The sequence below is a fragment of the Homalodisca vitripennis genome, unplaced genomic scaffold (genome assembly GCF_021130785.1).
Source record: "Homalodisca vitripennis isolate AUS2020 unplaced genomic scaffold, UT_GWSS_2.1 ScUCBcl_2534;HRSCAF=7406, whole genome shotgun sequence".
NCBI classification, from domain to species: Eukaryota; Metazoa; Arthropoda; class Insecta; order Hemiptera; family Cicadellidae; genus Homalodisca; species Homalodisca vitripennis.
Window position 1 is genome coordinate 22,246 of NW_025778660.1, and position 20,413 is coordinate 42,658.

The following is a 20,413-nucleotide window of genomic DNA, read 5'->3' on the forward strand; positions in this document are numbered from 1 at the left end:
AGATTTTCATACAAGATGGATTCAAATGTTTTGTTTTAGTACGTAATTTTACACGAGTATTAAAACGTTTGTTATTTAATTACGATCTTAACTTGTACTCTTGACCGAGCGGTTCAAAAAGTCTCGTTTGATCACGTTAAATGGAGCTCTTAAAGTTATTATCCTGGGATTGTAATGTTGTAAAGCGCTATTTCAAACGTTTAATTTTTAAGGTCTTGTTAATTTACCGCGGCCGGCGCGGCGCCTTGTTCGTTTTGATGGTACAAACCGCCAGACTACCGCAGCAACACCGCCCTGGGCAATAAAAATCCCTTTTAAAGTTCACTGATTCTCTATCCTGTCAAGATAAGTTTCAAAAGTTATACTCCTGTTTTCAAATTCATAGAAGTTGTTGCTAGTAAATGTAAATGCAAAATTCCAAAATGTTGATGTTTGAGGAAACTTTAAATATTTGTAGTTAAATAATAAAATTTTATTAATTTTATTATTTGGATTTAACTCTTTGTGTTCCTTGATTTTTTTATCCTTAATTATATACATATTTTAAATTTCATTTAACATTCAAATTTTTTTCTTCACAAAAAGCTGAGAAACCTCTCATTACAATTAGTCCTAACAGGATGTTTACGCTTGCTTACGCAGTGACAGGATATTCGGGATATGTAAACGGAGCCAAAGCGAGCAGAGCTAGCACTCCCTTATGTCTAGTCTAGCTTATCACTGTATTTAACACAGTCATCTACCGCAGTAGACTAGACCTATCGATCTACCCTTGCACTCCAATATCTGGACTTTTACGGTTAATGATGAGCTGCTCCTGGACATTTACAGAGTTGTCCTTATTTAAATGGTATGTTTTACTGTACCCAGTGTGGGTTGAACCGAAAGTATAAACCAACCAGAAGTGAACTCTCCTGGACACATGTATATTTATATATTGTACTGTATACTGAAAACGTGATTTGATGGCTCAGCGTTAGTGAAGTCTCACCCGAGGGGCTGTAAAATATGTATTTATCTTTATTTGCCTGTATATCTGTCCGCAAGATGTCTTAAAAACTAACTGATCTATACCCTTGAAATTCGCAACACGGAGTTCGATTATGGTGTCTGTCACTCCACGAGTTTTGGCTGAGCATTAGAAATTATTTTTACAATGGTCGTATACCATGATGGCAACGAGAAAATAGCGGAATAAATACATTTACAAAATAACTGTGTACAATAATTTGAGATTTCAGTAAGTGGCATTTGTATTCATAGAGTAAAACGAAAATATAATAGACTGTAATAACAAAAATCGGTAACAGAGTTTCACTTCAACGCACTCTTGCTTTTAGTACTCTCACTAGTTCACCCAAACTGTTATTATTTGAACACTTCTGTAAAGTCTATCGTAGGCCTACTAGTAAAAAATGTGAATCCATCATGTGGAAAGATATCTCGAGAAAGATTTGATCCTTTAAAATTTGAAATTACACTTTATTTCTACATACACAAGAATGGACAAGTATGACAGTGCATGTCCAACCATGGAATTTGGCTGAGCGTCTTTGAAGACTATCATCTCTCAGTGTACGTAATAAATTCATAAATTTACATCATAATGGTTTTAAAATAAATAAATTTTAAAACTTAGATAACTATTATTAATTTTGAATGATCATTACTAACTAGACTATTTTTAACAGCTTTTAAAGCAAAGCGCTATTTCAGGATAAAAGGAACGTTCTATGAAATGACAACAGTTTAGCTTCATCGTGTAAAATTCTTTATATTACAATTTATTCCACAAAAAATAGAGTTTCTCTAGTTAATATTGACCAGAGCTCTGTGTTGATCCTTACACTCCTTAGAGAAGACTTGGATCATGTCGGATGTTGAGTACTCTAGGACACACAGGTTGGCCAACTTGTGCAGGTGTGACAGTGTGTAGAGGTTCTGCGCAGAACAAAAATATATCAGTAAATTTCAATGACCATAACCTTCTCAGGATATTCCTCGAACACTGGAAATCTCTTCCAGGAAATTTACAAGGTTACTAAAGAGGTGAATCGGTTCAGTACATTACTCAAATTTGTCTAACTAAGATTAAATTCAGCTGTCTATTCCTGTGCTAATTGACTCAATTAATAAAAATTAATTTCACGCATGTCAATAATTATACTTCTAAAAAATGGTTCATAAGAGTTCAATGTAAATTTAAATCCTTGCCGTTTACAAGGCGATAAAATTGGGGAGGAGTGTCATTACATAGGTTGGCAGAAGCATTTTATTCATATGATTTGAAATATCCATATGTAACATGAAGCAGGTTACGTCTGATAAGATGGTATCAACATGATCTAATCATTATATACCACATTACGTTATCTCTTTAATTCACGGTAAACAATTAAATTCTTGAAAGGGCATAACTCATTAACAACTTAGTTTTGCAAGAAATTCTTCAAAATATCATAAACTTAAATAGCAAATTTTGTTTCACCATCGGCCGCGCAAGTGTGAGAGATAAGACTACAGGAATACTTACCTTATTGATGTTCACACAGTTTTGATTAAAGTTGTCCACAAGAGTTCTGTAGCAAGGCATCATTTCCAGATTAAGAGGCTGGTGAGTGTTCTCTAAGACGTTCTTGTCGTCAACAACAGATCTGGAAGCTTGGGTCAGAATTTTACTGAATAGGTTGTCAATTTCCTTTCTGCCCTGAAAAATACAAAATATCTCCATTAGTTAATTTATAATTCCAGTAATAAAAATAATAAAATCACTAATTTTAGACCTATAAAATAATTTTCTAAATATAATTTGACATTCAAATGTTGGTAAAAATTTAAGCAAAAGTCCCATTTAGGAGGTTATGCTTAACCTGTTATTTTACAAATTATGGATTTCCTAATTATTTAGGAATTTACTTGGTAAAAATATATAATATTCAGAACACCAAAGTCCCAACAGCCTCCACGTATACACTGATTAAAAATAACAATATAAAGTACTTACATTGATCAAGTGTAATCGTTTCTTTTCCAGCCTCTCTTTATCCTCTTTGTTTACAGCTGCATCAACCTGCCGGTTCAACATCTCCAGAAGAACGTCGCGCTTCGAAATTGAAACCTGGAAGAGAATAACTATAAAAAACAAAATCTTAGCAATATTAACATATATTAGTATTAGTTTAACACGTTGATTTAAGCAACTGTTTACAGGAACTCCCTCAATTTCCCTTTGGACGGTACACTGCACGAAGTGTACGCATACACTATAGCTGTTAAATTTTTCATACCTGTACAAAATAGCATAACGATATTTTGAAAATAAACCTAGGTACGTTACAAAAAGTAAGCAATTATAATATTAGCGAGTAATTATAATGTATTTAGAATAATTTATGCTCAATTTAATTGACTCTATAGTCGGAGTGTATAGCTATGGCTGCGCATGGCATAATACAGTGTTGTTAATAATAATACTAATTACTTTTTTGTTATTCCGCATATATGTTTGCTCAACTTTATCGATATCAAGTTTACCGTAGAATGCACTGTAGGGGTATCCTCTGCCAGGTCACCGCTACCCTTGGCACCACCAAGGAAGTCTGTCACGTGATCGACACCCAGACTCAGCTCGCCGTACTCGCAAGGTCGACTTTCCTTCATTCTGTTGGAGACTTTCTGAAACTGCTTCTTCAGTGTCTCTGTGCGCAGGCCCTTCTTGATGTGATCTTCCTACAGGTGTCAACCACGATGTTAATAAACAGAAAACAGAAATTACGATTATGGCTTATATCAAACGATACTGAAATAGTTATCATAGTTTTCTATACAGACATGAGAATACTAGGTAAAAATCCGCTTACAAAAAGACACTTGGCGACTTTAGTTCACGCAGAGTGGGGGTAAATATCCCTCCACCGCTGTGATGACAACCTCCCCCAGTATCCCCACCACTGCTCGGCACTCGCCCGCTTGTTCTATCGCCTGACCTGGCCACTGCCCCTTAGCGGTTAACTTCACACCAAAACCCAAGCTCTCTGGATACGTCTATGACTACATTAGTCTGATCAATTAATATTTTACACGTGTATATGAATAAACACAAAAACACAATATACTTATAGAATAGGCAAGTAGGTAGCTGCCTTGTAATAAAAATGGCGCGTGTGACACACGATCCAAACAGCTGATAAAACATACACGAGGAGGTGCCTTTACCACTCCCCACCACCGGAGGAGGGGCCCCTCCTGAGCGTGGGTGGCCAGATATTTGCTTCTGCGCAGGTTTCTTTACCAGCGGTTCATTATAGTACTGTATTTCTAAGTACTTTGCGACCCAATATAATACAAGGCATGAATACGCCGTACCACACGTGGAGTAATAGGATTCGCTGAGGTCACATAAACAATTTCAATTATATACAAGCCTCAACATACTTTGCGGACAAATAGAGAGACAGGAAAACACGTATATAAGACACGCTTAATCACACCAGCAGTCAAAAGAGGATAGGCTTCGCTTACGTTCAGCCAATTAATCTTTAACCCTTTGAGTGCCACAGCGTCGCTAATTTTGACGCTACGAAAAGTGCATAAAGTGCCAGCGTCGCCAATTTTGACGTTTCGTATTTCGATAGTATTTTATATAGTACAAGATTATTTGGGCCAAATAATCAGACGGCTGTATTCAATAGGTTCCAAACTATCAATAAATACGAGTTTTATGTTGTTTCTCTACTATTTTATCTGTGAAACTTATGTTGTTTGGGTACTTGTCAAGAAGCCACTATTTTTGGACGAGTTTTCCTTATCGGGGACAAAATAAATTACATTGTTAAAAACAACTGACTTTATTTAACCTATTTTGGAATGTACAAGTTATTACGACAATCAATTAAATCAAAAACTATAAGAACACAACGTTTCATTATTCGGAAATGTCAGGTCATTCGTGTGTCTATTTAGAGACGATTTGGAGATAAGAAGTATGACTCATCGAGTATTTTTCTATTCATTATGGAAGAAGGAACGTATAATGAAGTTTATTTTGATCTCTGATAAGGAAAACTCGTCCAAAAATAGTGGGCTGTGATAAGTACCTGTACGATGATTCTGTCTTACAGTCACGCGACGTAGCGGACGAGTACCGTGTTGCGTAACGGCCTTTCTTGTTGTTTATGTGCCGATAACCAAGCATTTGAGGTTAATACAAAATAAAATAGTAACTTATGTAGTATTTTACTGTATTTCTTTACAAAAGTAATGTATGATTTGAGTTGTGTTCAAGCAAAAAAACGTGAATTTTCAGTGTAAATATTATTAGGGTTATTATTTAGTAAATGTAAACTTTTATGTAAATATGTTAGCAAGTATTAGTTTCTAAATTTACTAATCATAATTATTTGTGTTGTATTAATGTTTTATTAGATTTATTGGGAAAACTACATCATTACTAAGTAATTTTCTAAACTCTGACAAATGAAGTACAGTTTATAAAATGTCGGTACCGGGCAGCATTTTGTTAATACATATAATGCCATGTTTTTAAAATTCTATAATAAGATATTACACATGGGTTTTATTTATAATCATATGGCCTTTATCATGGTATAAAGAAAAAAAATCTTAAAAATACCGTATACACACAAATTAGGTCGAAACTTCACTTTTTATACAAAAGTAAAAAAACTTTTTTTATAAATACTGAAATTTTTTAATTTTTTTAAATTAAATTTTATTTGTAACGATATGTATCATATTCTGCATTTAATAAGAAAAAAAAAACAACAACAAAATGATGGAAATCTGTTTGGTAGTTATTTTACAACAGGTTTTTTCCCAAAAGCTTACAAATATGCAAAAAACAGCGTGGCACTTTATGCATATGCCTTCGGAAAGTACCCGTGGCACTCAAAGGGTTAAAGATTATATTACAAATAAATAATATTAGACATACACATACCTACATATTTTAATTATAAACAAGTGACAATTATCAAGATGTTTACATAATGGAAGCTTACACCTGTAATGTAAAAATATCTTTAATGACAGGCATATGTAAAAAAAACTATTCAGTACTAATTTATGGGTTTTCGGAGGGCCAAACATAAGTGGGTCTGTTGTATGATGTATCCAAGTCATTCCAAAATCTCTCCCATTCAGTAATTTTATCCTTAAAAATTATACTTCACTACCGAGTGTGAAAAAGTATTGACAATTGACAACTATATTTAGGGTTTTTTGGTGGTATTAAACAAGCCTTTACCACCCAAATAAGTTTTGAAAGTGCAATGTCTTTTAGGGGATCGTTTTTTGACAGCAGTCCATTGCACGAGGTCAGTTTCTTTTTAACCTCCGATCTTACGTCATGACTGTCAGCACGTGGCAGGTGCGCAGTAGTCGATTGCGCATCCTCCCCGCTACATCATTTATCACTGCCGAGCGCTGGCTGCAGTCGCATAAACATGAACGCCTCAATTGAATTTTCTATCAAATTTCAATTGAAAAGTGTTATTCGTTTTCTGCATGCAGAAGGGAATAGTGCTGCAGAAAACCATCGAAGAATGTGCTGTGTTTGTTTTCGTAAACCTATCGACGTATTGCTGTTGTTTACACAAGTAGTTAACTATGTAAAGAATTCGTGTAAAAGAAAAACATAGTAACTTATTGAAGACACTTAGAGCAATTGGAAAAAAAGTAAATATTATTAAATTTTAATAAAACAAAATTTTCTGTCATCTTAAAACACAGAAATAAAGAAAAAACAATGAAGAAGGCCCTCTTGAAAATTGCAGTCTTATTTTTTCTCAATTTATTAAAAAAATATACTGTAGTCATATCTAATTTTTCATACTGGCTGAAATATTTCCAAAATGTTTGTATTTGCATATTTACACAATATGCTATTTTAATATTAATTGTAAGAAACATAATGTAAATTTAATTTTAATTTAAATAATGTAATGTAAATTTTAAATATTTATTTGTGGAGTCGCCTGATGATGAAACCTTTGGTTTCGAAAGGCCTCGCCAAAAAAATAAACATAATGGTGAGTTTTGTTTTATTTACATTTGACACTATAGCAACTTATGTTCTATGTGTTATTGCATTTTGAGTATTGTTATTGTTTGAGTATTGTGGAGTTTTCCGGTATTCCGGTTTAACTATACTATCAGTTTGAGCGTGATAAACTAACGTGATCAATGTCCTCCATCCAAGCAGCTCCGTATTCTCCAGCTAGGCAGGTGTCCATGCCAGGGACATCACAGTACGTGTTGTAGGCAAGATGTGTAGCGTCGGCTGATGTAGTCGCAAAAACTGAAAATTATAAAATAATTATAATTTCACATATTTCATTAGCTTGTGGCTACAATATTGCAGAATTAATATAGTTTTTCTTTATTATGTATATTGCATCCATAAATGGTTACATTAACGTTAAAACATTTTAAACTGGTTTAACTTGTATTTTTGTTTTTTATTTTTTACATTGATTCTATATAAGGAACGTAACAAAACTCACTACATAAACTGTAGGTAAACTTAAGCAAATCAATGATCTATCTTTTCCACTTTACAGTCTGTCTTTGTACCTGTGATTTTTATTTTAAAACCATACTTTAAAAACTAATCAACCAAATTTGAGTAAAAGGCTTAATCAATCACTTTGGTAGAATTTTATAATTAGGTTTAAAAAAGAGGTCTGTTTAAAATATTTAAACGAAATGCTAATTTAACAAGTAAGTGAAAACAATATTTTTGGAGAACATTTATCAACAAATAAAATGAAATGTTAAATGTTAAAATCGTATAATAAAGAATTGACTTATTTCAAGTTTGACAGGAACTTCCATGTCACTTCTTTCTTCTCGTTAATATAAACATTAACAATTAAATAACGTAAATAAATTATCAAAATAACCTGGTTTTTGCTTCCAAATTTTTTTATTCATGGATCCTGTCAACACAAAAGTGTATTAATTTTTGGTTAAAGTTGATGATTAGTTTTTTAATATTATTTTCAAATAAAAACACGGATAGAGAGACAGACGGTAAACAGAAAAAGAAACAATTGCAGTCTGTGCAGAATAGACTTATAAGTTGTTAAGTGATGACGACAGTTTGGCTCTACTTACTGTTGATATTTTTGGGCAGAATTTTTGAAAACATCGACCCCGACTCACAAGTATCCAAGTAGAACACCAGCTGAAAAATATCGTGACATGGTATTATTACCATAGATTTGTACATTTTAAAATCTTTGCAGTTTTACAGTACCGGTACTTAAAGGTCAAATTTAAATTTTAATCACATTACAAATTATCGAATACAATAAAAACGAATCTTTTCATCATTTTCTGCTGCAGTCATTCAAGAGAAAATGTATACATTAATTTTTATGATCAACATTTGTACTTTTTCACATATTGAAATGATAAATATAATGTGATTTTTACATAAAACACATAGAAGATACAGTGTCTCAGATAGTTTCATATATTGTAGTTTACCTTTTTGTACATTTTCTTCTTGTGCATTGTTTTGAGAGCCTTGATAAGCTGGTCTGCGTACAACACGGACTCTGGGAACGCTATGAGCCCAGAAGACCCATGATCTGAGAAGTACACAAGTACGTGGTCGTTCGGTCCACTGTTTCGAAAATTTAGGATTAATACATTTCACATTTAAAAGGAATTTAAAGCTGCACTTATATTGTCTTGAATTATTATAATGTTACCAGATGATATCACTTACCTTTCAAGAACTTTTCCAGAGCCTTTACCTTCCATCGCTTTCTTGTTGCCCGTTAAAATGTTGATGAAGTTTTCGGGTGTTACCTAAAAAAAAAAAAAAAAAAAACAGATCGTTACTTCCTGAAATGTTTCTTAATTTTAAGACGTCAACTATTAAATTATTTTAAAATAATTATAATATGGTCGAATAATAGATGACGATGTGATTTGAAAAAAAAAACATAAAAAACTTCTATGTGTAAGTAGTTTATGAGGAAACAACCTAAGTTAATATGAGTGAGACTGAGTGGTACGGGATCCCCTTTGGATGCAATGTAATTTAAAGAGTATTGAATTTGTGTTTTAATGTGTCCTTTCATTCACAGGATCCGGATTGTATTTTAAATTTGTGTTCATTTTTATATTTGTGACAACATACAACTGTATAGTTACTCCCAATTGTGATTTAAATTAATTGATATAAAATCCAGAATCTTTTTCCGTGTAACATATCAAGAAATACAAAATGCTTGGTATTTATTATGATATATATAAAACAAATAAAGAGATATCTCCTAGGATTATCCTTGTAGGACAATTATTGCTTACCTCTTCCTTAGTATAATCCTTAATAACTCCGGGGTACAGGTTAGGACCATTGGGTTGGTTGATGATAACACCTTGCCTGGGATTACTAAAACAATCATCAATAATGATCATTAAAATGGTAAATTGTACATTCAAGAGCATTTTTCACCAACATGCTCCATAACTATGTAATACGCTTTTGCAAATTCATTTCCTTGACTTCAATTAGTTAATTAATTAAACAATCTGTTAAATAACCGACTATTGAATGTTATGTTGGTATACGAATTAATCGTAACTAAATCAAGTTATGTTTTTACAAATACATTTACATGATTAACCTTACTCAGTAACCTTACTCACATTTTTGACTAATAGGGTTCCAAGATTATGGATTTTCTAAGTGTTTGAAATTGTTAGTGTTGTGTGAGTCATACATATAAACTAATAATGCATCTTCAATTTGACATTTAGAGATGGTAGCCTCGAAGTAAATTTTTTCGAATGAGGCAGAAGAAGTTTTAAATTTCCAAAACAACGGAAAAATATATTTTTTGTTTATTTTGAGTTGCTTAAGAAGATCCGATGAAGCACCTCAGTAACGATCTAGAATTACCGCAGAAAATATATACAGGGTGTTTTAAAAGTCCCACATCCCTCCCTACTAACTTTCTTATGAAGAGAGATGAAGTGATTTACTTTGGAGAATGTTTTCACATATGACCAACTGAGGAGTTTTTTGAAGTATAAAAATTCTTGACTCCCCCCTCAAATGTGGTATTACGGGTGTAAGTTAAAGTTTTTAAAACGAACCTATAGCAAGTGACACCTCATTTTAAAGCTATTATAAAAAGAAGAAGAATGGCGCAAACTAGAGCTCTCTAATGTTACTTTATCAAATTTGGTGGGCAATTTATTTTTGAATTTCTTATAAAACTTCCACAATTTAAGTTACATTTAAAGTTATTGTAAGACTGATAAAACATTCACTCACTTGTTATTTTGAGAACTTATGGCACACAACCATAAAACAAGCTATTACAAGAATCAACAACCATGATTAACATAGCATTTATTAAGTTTATTTTGTCTGACTGAAGACCATTTCGACGTACTGGGAATACCAATAGATGGTTTTACGATGTCGTCTCTTATTGTTTACCAGTTAGTATGTGAGATACATTCAGTCCACTCCCACAGTAACCGGGGGAGTCAAACATTTCATATTTGACGTAAACCAGTTGGTCATATAAAACATCCCCTAAAGTAAATCACTATATCTCTATTCATAAGAAAGTTAATGGGGGAGGGGGGACTCTTAAGGCATCGGTTTATTCTTAACAGTTTAATACAATTTCGATTACTCTTAAGTGATCATGAATATAAAAAGTTGCATAGGTAAAGTAAAGCAAAGATGTCTTATTTTACCAGGCGAAGTTAGGCTAAGAGGCCCTTTCTAAAACTTAACCTGGGGTCAAATGACCGAAACACTACCAATGGCCGGGCAGGCGGGCTGCTTGCAAGGACAGGATCGCTCAGCGGTCACCCATCCAAGCAGCAGCCACAATCGACATTGCTGATCTTGCGATAACCGTTGTACCCCCACATTGCGTAGGTGGAGGTTGGTAGGTGATAAATGTTACAGTTTTGATAATGCTGATTACTTTGTTCATAGGTTTAAAGAATCGAATCAGATAAAATATATTAGGTCAAACATTCGATATACTCTAAATAGACGGCCTTACGTATAGGAGACATATTTAAGATTACCCTGTTTTTAATCAGGTAGTTGAAAAAAAATTAGGTTCCTGTTCACTCAGAACAAAGTTGGGTGAGAGCCGTCTAATGTGAAGATCCCTTGAGGAGGGTAATGCACACTGTGCCAGTCTTGCCAACTTGGAAAAAGGAAAAACCAGATCTTTGTAAGCCTCTCCAGTCAAAGCGGGTAGGTTTATAGGCTAGGAACGATCTTTAACACGAAAGGAATTTCTTCCACTCCAAAAGCCATAGGACACAGTAACTAGAACTACGGTCAACCTATTTACCCAGATATTTTTATATTAGCGGATAATTGTTTGTTACCCAGCTTCTGCTGTACCAAGTGCATGTTTAAATGGGAGGTATAAACAGTGAACCCCACACGCAGGGGTGTGGGGTGAACAGTGGGTGGTGGGAGGTGAACAGTGGTTCTAGTGAACTTTCTAGACGAAAAGGGTTTTAAGAAAACGAAATTGTATTATGAAGTTATTCTAATGCAATCATATCGGTTCTTGTTAAAGTGGTTTTACTTAAGTACAGAGAAAACTGGGTTGTTCAACAGAAGAAAGTTTTGTTACAAATGACGTCTGGCAAAAAACAAACAGCTGGTCTAAGTTCAAGAACCACCAGAGAGGGACACTAACTACAGCTGATGTCCGGTGTACAACCATGTGTACACTTGTTGGTTTCTTAAAACATAATTACCCTACAACTGTAGAAAAGTTTGTTTTTTCGTGTACAGTGAAGTGTACTTTCATGAACTGCTGTTTTTCGTATGTAGTATAGTAACTATCACTATTGAGTAAAAATATTAAAAATAAATCATGTAGGGAGAGGTTACTTCTAAACATTAAATCAATGTGATTGGTAATCACGAAGGTACTCTTGTGGCAGAGCACAGATTCGTTATACTTCAACAAGATAAGGATAACGTACTGAAAGGCTCTTGAAGTCTAGATTGGATTGCATTGTGTTTTAGTTTTAAGTAGTAAACAAGATTCTAAAAACCCTGATCAATGGAACAATAGATACTGCTGTAACAGTAAGGAATATGTCAACTAGATTGTTGTTGTGCTTTGTCAGATGAATTTAAAATGTCTTGCCTACCATAATTATTATAATTCGTGATAATTATAAACAGCCATACTAGCTAGTTGAAAAATCCCGTTATGATATGATTACTCCCTGCTCGACTACGATGAGCATGTAGCAGGTACTTGTAAAAAAAGTCTTTTTCGCGATCCACTTATTGATGAAAATGCAACTTTTTTTACGTTCCATATTAAAGTGTTACTTATGGTATGTACTCGTATTACTATAATTTTAATAAGGAAACTCCATAATTAATCATATGACTGTGGTTTTAAGCAACAAAGTCCCAAACTGTCCAAGATTATTGCATCAGAATTTTGCTCAATTTACGAAAATATAACCGAATCACCTCATACTATTCTCTTGCATCAATATTAAAATTAAATGATTTGAGAAGCATTCAAATTTTGAATGTGTCATATTCCATTCTTAAAAGCGGTTTCCACAATATTTTGCCAAAGATTTCAAATTCACGTGTAACAATGGAAGCGCAAGAAATACCCGCACAGGAAAATATTCTGCGGATCCTCTGTCATCGAATATCAATATTTAAAGAGTCCTTCGTTGTTACCGCATCAAGAGCTTAGAATTCCCTTCCAGATAGTATTAAAGAACTGGAAAGCCGGGCACGGTCCCATTCAGTTTTGAAAAGCTCTTTTTAGATCGGATGACCACGGCTGCCGAGACCGATGGCGTGGACATGGGTGTAAGCGGGTTGAGTGAAATACTGGGTGAATGGCTTCAAGATTATATTTTGTGTGTAATTTAATATATGTTATTAGACAAATCAAATTAATTCACGTTTTTATTTTAATTTTTTAAATGATTAAAAACATTATAGACAGATTTAAAAGTTGGTTTCTTTCTTTTACTGGAGTGATGTATTTTTTGGTTTTTAAGGTAAAATATAAGAAAGAGCCACGTGGCCCTAATTTTGACTTTGTATTCATGTACAAATAAAGAAATAATGAATAAATACTAATAGCTAATGGGAAAACATTATTTTTAATTAACTAGTAGTAGACATTAGTACTCACTCTGGATTGTAAGCTATGTCATCATACATCATGACTGGGAAAACATTATTTTTAATGAACTAGTACTAGACATTAGTACTCACTTTGGATTGTAAGCTATGTCATCATACATCATGACTGGGAAAACATTATTTTTAATGAACTAGTACTAGACATCATTAGTACTCACTTTGGATTGTAAGCTATGTCATCATACATCATGACTGGGAAAACATTATTTTTAATGAACTAGTACTAGACATTAGTACTCACTCTGGGTTGTAAGCTATGTCATCATACATATGACTGGGAAAACATTATTTTTAATGAACTAGTACTAGACATTAGTACTCACTTTGGATTGTAAGCTATGTCATAATACATATGACTGGGAAAACATTATTTTTAATGAACTAGTACTAGATATTAGTACTCACTTTGGATTGTAAGCTATGTCATAATACATATGACTGGGAAAACATTATTTTTAATGAACTAGTACTAGACATTAGTACTCACTTTGGATTGTAAGCTATGTCATAATACATATGACTGGGAAAACATATAATACATTTAATGAACAACTGAACTAGTACATTAGTACTCACTTTGGATTGTAAGCTATGTCATAATACATATGACTGGAAAACATTATTTTTAATGAACTAGTACTAGATATTAGTACTCACTTTGGATTGTAAGCTATGTCATAATACATATGACTGGGAAAACATTATTTTTAATGAACTAGTACTAGACATTAGTACTCACTTTGGATTGTAAGCTATGTCATAATACATATGACTGGGAAAACATTATTTTTAATGAACTAGTACTAGACATTAGTACTCACTCTGGGTTGTAAGCTATGTCATCATACATATGACTGGGAAAACATTATTTTTAATGAACTAGTACTAGACATTAGTACTCACTTTGGATTGTAAGCTATGTCATAATACATATGACTGGGAAAACATTATTTTTAATGAACTAGTACTAGATATTAGTACTCACTTTGGATTGTAAGCTATGTCATAATACATATGACTGGGAAAACATTATTTTTAATGAACTAGTACTAGACATTAGTACTCACTTTGGATTGTAAGCTATGTCATAATACATATGACTGGGAAAACATTATTTTTAATGAACTAGTACTAGAAATTAGTACTCACTTTGGATTGTAAGCTATGTCATAATACATATGACTGGGAAAACATTATTTTTAATGAACTAGTACTAGACATTAGTACTCACTTTGGATTGTAAGCTATGTCATAATACATATGACTGGGAAAACATTATTTTTAATGAACTAGTACTAGACATTAGTACTCACTTTGGATTGTAAGCTATGTCATAATACATATGACTGGGAAAACATTATTTTTAATGAACTAGTACTAGACATTAGTACTCACTTTGGATTGTAAGCTATGTCATAATACATATGACTGGGAAAACATTATTTTTAATGAACTAGTACTAGACATTAGTACTCACTTTGGATTGTAAGCTATGTCATAATACATATGACTGGGAAAACATTATTTTTAATGAACTAGTACTAGACATTAGTACTCACTTTGGATTGTAAGCTATGTCATAATACATATGACTGGGAAAACATTATTTTTAATGAACTAGTACTAGACATTAGTACTCACTCTGGGTTGTAAGCTATGTCATCATACATATGACTGGGAAAACATTATTTTTAATGAACTAGTACTAGACATTAGTACTCACTCTGGGTTGTAAGCTATGTCATCATATATATGACTGGGAAAACATTATTTTTAATGAACTAGTACTAGACATTAGTACTCACTCTGGGTTGTAAGCTATGTCATCATATATATGACTGGGAAAACATTATTTTTAATGAACTAGTACTAGACATTAGTACTCACTCTGGGTTGTAAGCTATGTCATCATATATATGACTGGGAAAACATTATTTTTAATGAACTAGTACTAGACATTAGTACTCACTCTGGGTTGTAAGCTATGTCATCATACATCATGACTGGGAAAACATTATTTTTAATGAACTAGTACTAGATATTAGTACTCACTTTGGATTGTAAGCTATGTCATCATACATCATGACTATGATGTTGGAGTTTGGGATTCCATGACGGTGAAATATTTGGTAAGCGTGACAAATATCTGCCTAGAAACAATCCATACACAATGAAAGATTATGCTTCACATTAAAATAACAACTATAATTTAATTGACGATAACAAAATTATAACAATCATTTGCTTACATAAATATGATTTTAATTACATAAGTGCTGTTTCAAAAGTGAAGAAGGGATTTGGAGGTTAGATCTTAAACATATAAACAATATTAACTTTTCATCATGTCATTGCAGGTGTTTAAATTTGGCAACAACTCGAAAACTTATACTGAAATTTGTTAAACTAATTAATTATTAAAGGGATATCACACCTATCAGAGTATACTTAGCCTAGTAATAACATAAAATTATTTATATAAAATACTATTTATTATGTGTATACTTTTTATAATACGTAAAAGTTTTTCATTTCCTTTCACCTAAGAGTGTTATATAGAACCCTTACATTGAACCAAGTTTCAAAAAACTTTTATATCTTTGTCTATATATTATTTTTGAAAACCTATATGTAGTCATCGTCATACATGACCTTTTACATTGTTTGCTTGAAGCTTCTTTTTGAGGATGGGAGGATTTGTGTTATTGAAGGACCATTACGTGTACAGGTATTACTGATTTGTGTGCCACTGAACGATGTCCAAATATCCGAAAAAAATCCTTTTTCCTTCTTTTACATTGGTTTAATAATTCGGTAACAAATAGAAGATTTCCCAAATTATCATTACGTAACACTAGAAGATCGTATGTTAACATCCTATGACAAAGACTAACCTGCATGGCGTAGTTATAGTACTCCTTAGCTCCAGCTACTAAGACAGCCCATATCTTGCCTTCACCACCCGAGGTATCCAGGGGGATAGCCAGGCAGAGGGGCACGAGAAAGATGACCAACACACTCCGGAACATCACCTGGAGAAACACATGTGCCTAAGAAGAATTCTTACTCAATCCACATTATTTTACGAAACCATTTAGTTAAGCTTTGCATTTTTAAATATTTCTTAATGGCCTTAGACATTTTAACTAGATTTTCAATATTATTTGGCCACACACGAAAGTTTTTTTGTGGTCGACTAATACATTCAAATAATATACTAGAAAGTATACCGATGGTTAGATTGTTCAGAATATCTACTGAAATAAAATCATTTGAGTAAACTCATTGCACTTTTTATATTTTGTGTACTATTTTAGTGAAATTTTTCTATTGGGCATTCTTTATAAGTACAGTGGTTTCACACGAAAAAATTGTGCAAAGCAAATTTAAAACACTATTATGTTATAATATTTAACATTTTAATTCAATATTAAACTTATGAAAAAGAGCTCAACCATTTACTTCATCAGAGACGTACTATGTGAATGGAAGTGGCTTCAAAATGGTGGACTTGGTAAGTATAAAATGGGCGGCACAACTTAAAATTTCCTATCCCCTTAGAAATGCATACTTACGTTGATAGATGTTGGTACTTGACTGAGTGATTCTCTCACTGCATTTCAGTCATATATGTTCATATCCACTTCACAGGAAATTCCAACACTCAATGAATAGTGTACTGTCGAGATATCTAACCAATATCTTTCATATAAAACCCAAGATTCAGAGTTTCCTGAGTCAACGCTGTAATCGACTTCAACAGGTACTTGTGTTAAAGAAGAATAGGCCATTTGTTACGATACGTACTTGGCAGGTGATAAGAACTCTATTAGATAATCCCAATAATACATATTCATGAATTTTTGACAACCTTTACTTTATAGATCTTTCTAAACCATTCAAGATGAGTAAGTGAATCCTTTGTGGGAGGTGGAAAAATAATATTTTGTTAATATTACATTGAAAGCAATATGTGAGAAGTCTATTGCATTCACTCTACTGTAAGGACAGTGACTTTTGTGGATTTATTTGACAAGATAGTAGTAAATAAGACAATATTATAGTTAGCACATTACATATTAATTGGTAACATTGTGAGGATATTTATAAAGCTCAGAAGGTGTAAATAAGTGATGAAATAGAGGCTATGCGTTGGTATTGTACTTACCTGAAGTGGATAGGACATAATAATACAAAATGTGGCGCGCCTGGTTACAATTTCTAGGTTGCGCGGACGCTATTGTTCCTGCGTTAGAATTGCGCAGTTCAAGGTTGTCTGGTTCACGCGGTATATTTGCTGAGCTGCCGGCTCTGCTGGTAATTATGTATAAACACAAAATATAATCGTACGAGTGCTTTTATTCAACCACCGATCTCTTTTGTGTGGATGAACAGTGAACAATTTAAATACCTTTCTCGAAATTTATAAAAGAATTTACAGAAAAAATAAGAGCCAATTTCCAAAGACCAGAACTGGAGACAAATTAACAAAAAGCCCACTCGAAATTTCTAATGCGTTCATCAATTATTTTTCGTCTGTTGCATTGTCAATCCATCATTTAAAGAACATCACAACCAAATTATGAATTTAAGAGAACCGTCGGAACCATGGCTCTGAAATTTGTTGTGGCCCGCATTGTTCAGAAACTGAATCCAGAAAATTGTGACATCGATGGGATGTCTGGTTACTCCAAAGGTGCTCCAGATATATATTGTCTCCCATCACGCGTCTAATCAATCTCTCCTTTGATTATAGGAATTTTAAACCACTTTTGAAAACTTCCGAAATAACGCCATTCTTCAAAATGGACAATTCTTGCTAAAGTCGGCAACTACAATCCCATTTCCATACTACCAATCATCAGCAAGCTTTTTGAAAAGCGGTCTCAAAAAGAGTTGAAGGTTTCTCGGAACGATTTGAAGTACTGTGCTCTAGTCAATTTTGATTTAGGTAAATTTAATCAAAAATTGATGTGGTCATAAACCTTTTTGAAACAGTTGATGGTTTTGAAACAAGAGAACATGTGGTTAGCATATTTATAAATCTCTCCAAAGCTGTCATTTATAGATCTCAACAACAATATTTACAGTATGGTGTATGAGGCACTCCTGCATCAGTTAGAGGCATGTGGGATTTGGTGTCTGCCATACGCATGGATCTTGTCTTATCTCTGAGATAGAGAGCAGTGTGTTCAATATCGCAAGTCGCGTCAGTTACAGTAAAAATGACGGAGTCCCGCATAGAGGTCTATTCACACACATCAGTTGAGTCACAGTTCCGTCACAGTTCAGTCTCAGTTCAGTCACAGTTCCGTCCGGAATTCGTCAGTCAACTGTCCGTCAGTTGGCTTCAGTCAGTCGTCAGTCACTTTATACAGTGATCTTACAGTCAAGCTTATTTTATCATGAGTGAATTAAATTGGATAATATATAATTACCTCAATGGCTGATTTTACTATAGTAGAGTTAGCTGCAATAGCGATAGCCTTAGATGACGAAGAGATTGAAAACAAGAGAAAAAAGCGAAGGATATGGGTTCATGATTTATGGAAGAAGAGGGAAAGTCAGGGAGAGTTCATCACGTTATTTAAGGGACTAATGGACGATGAAACTAAGTTCTTTAAATATTTTAGGATGACCATTTGATGATCGTTATGATCATAAAAACAGTCTTTAAAATATAAACTCAACACAGAAATACAACTTTATATAAAAACGCAATCCTAATAGAAAACACATCCGTCATGCGACTGTCAGGCGTCCGAACAATCCAAAAATATCGGTGGGAAGAAATCTGAAAATGACTGACGGACGCCGGCAGAGCGACTGAACGGACCTGCGCCGGAACTGAGCCGGATGAGTGTAGATAGCGCAACAGGAAATCCATTATAGAATACATTTTTTTGACTGTGACGTGACTGATGAGACTGACCTGTGACGCGCCGGAACTGAGCCGGATGAGTGTAGATAGCGCAACAGGAAATCCATTATAGAATACATTTTTTGACTGTGACGTGACTGATGAGACTGACCTGTGACGCGCCGCAACTGATGTGTGTGAATAGACCTTAGATCGATTTTGGGTCCAATACTTTTTCTTATAGACGTAAATAAGTTGAACTCATTAATCCAAGATGGAGAGAGGTGGTTGAATACGCGATTGCTAATACTCTATGCATCAAATATTTCTCAAAAGAAGACTTTTAAGTAAAATCATTTATTTATCTCAAATTCACGCATTTAATATATTTCTGAGATCAGTTTTAAAACTAATAGTCTAATGTTATTTATACCTTTCTTCGCTAACATCGAAATTCTCCTACTTTCATGGTGGATGAAGTCCTCCAGGAGGATGAAGATTCCACAAAGTTCCTGAGGATATACCTAGATCTCGGTTTGACCTGGAACGACCATATACACAGTGTTTGTTCTAAAGGCACTTCAGGCATCTATGCCTTACGTAACTTGGCAAAATCTTGTTTCTGCAAGTCTTGAGAATTGCATACTTTAGAATGATTTGCCCACATACGGCTTACGGGATAAAACTTTGGGCAGCTGCTACATATGCTAAATAATAAGTGTGTTAAATACAAATCTTGAGAGGCTATAAAAATGAGCTGTTCTAATCATCTCAAAACCGAAACCTCGAGAGTTGTGTAAATATGCCGCCAGGGATCTAGGATTCCTGCCTCTATGTCTTCGGGTGATCCATGTTCTCCTTTAGGTCATAAAAGACCTCATGTTGGTGTGCCAAGCATTATTACTCAGTTGACGAGTTTGCGGATATCCGTTGGGAAAATGAATTAATGAATAACTAATTTGGCACAAAACATTGGTTCTGGTGTCAAGTGTGACCAATACGAGGAAGAGAAAACCAATTTTAAGGTTTGGTTCTGAATTAATTTTCTTTTTATAATTATTTTTTTATACATTTACTGACAACAACTGTTGACGATTTCAATGCTATGCATTATATGTTTTATGCAATAAATCCATCGGAGTATATGTCGTGTTTAAGGAGAAAGCATCGTGGTGTTGGTGAATCGCGTCAAAAGTTCAAAGACGGCCGAATATCAAGTTCAAGGCATGTAAAAGCTGAAGCTATCGGCGAAGTCAGTCAAAATCTTTGGCACTCAGCAAACAAAAATCTTTTTCTTGACTAAATTTTGTGTAATGAGATAGTAAAGATAAGAC

At 33.7% G+C, this 20,413-nt stretch overlaps 1 protein-coding gene across 3 annotated transcripts; it reads right to left on the reverse strand.

Moving 5' to 3' along the window:
- Positions 1-1,754: 1,754 nt before the first annotated feature.
- LOC124372104 (legumain-like) lies at positions 1,755-17,420 on the reverse strand. 3 transcript variants are annotated; one of them, XM_046830469.1, is made up of 12 exons: positions 17,388-17,420; positions 16,114-16,251; positions 15,272-15,369; positions 9,343-9,427; positions 8,756-8,838; positions 8,512-8,650; positions 8,137-8,206; positions 7,197-7,318; positions 3,535-3,729; positions 3,005-3,118; positions 2,534-2,707; positions 1,755-1,941 (listed from the first exon to the last, which is right to left on the reverse strand). In XM_046830469.1, the coding sequence occupies exons 1-12, from the start codon at positions 17,403-17,405 to the stop codon at positions 1,810-1,812; spliced, it is 1,368 nt and encodes a 455-aa protein (XP_046686425.1). In that variant the 5' UTR covers positions 17,406-17,420; the 3' UTR covers positions 1,755-1,809. The 3 variants fall into 3 exon arrangements, with proteins under 3 accessions (XP_046686425.1, XP_046686426.1, XP_046686427.1); XM_046830470.1 differs by lacking the exon at positions 17,388-17,420 and adding an exon at positions 16,795-16,943; XM_046830471.1 differs by lacking the exons at positions 15,272-15,369; positions 16,114-16,251; positions 17,388-17,420 and adding an exon at positions 13,292-13,338.
- Between the last annotated feature and the right edge of the window lie 2,993 nt (positions 17,421-20,413).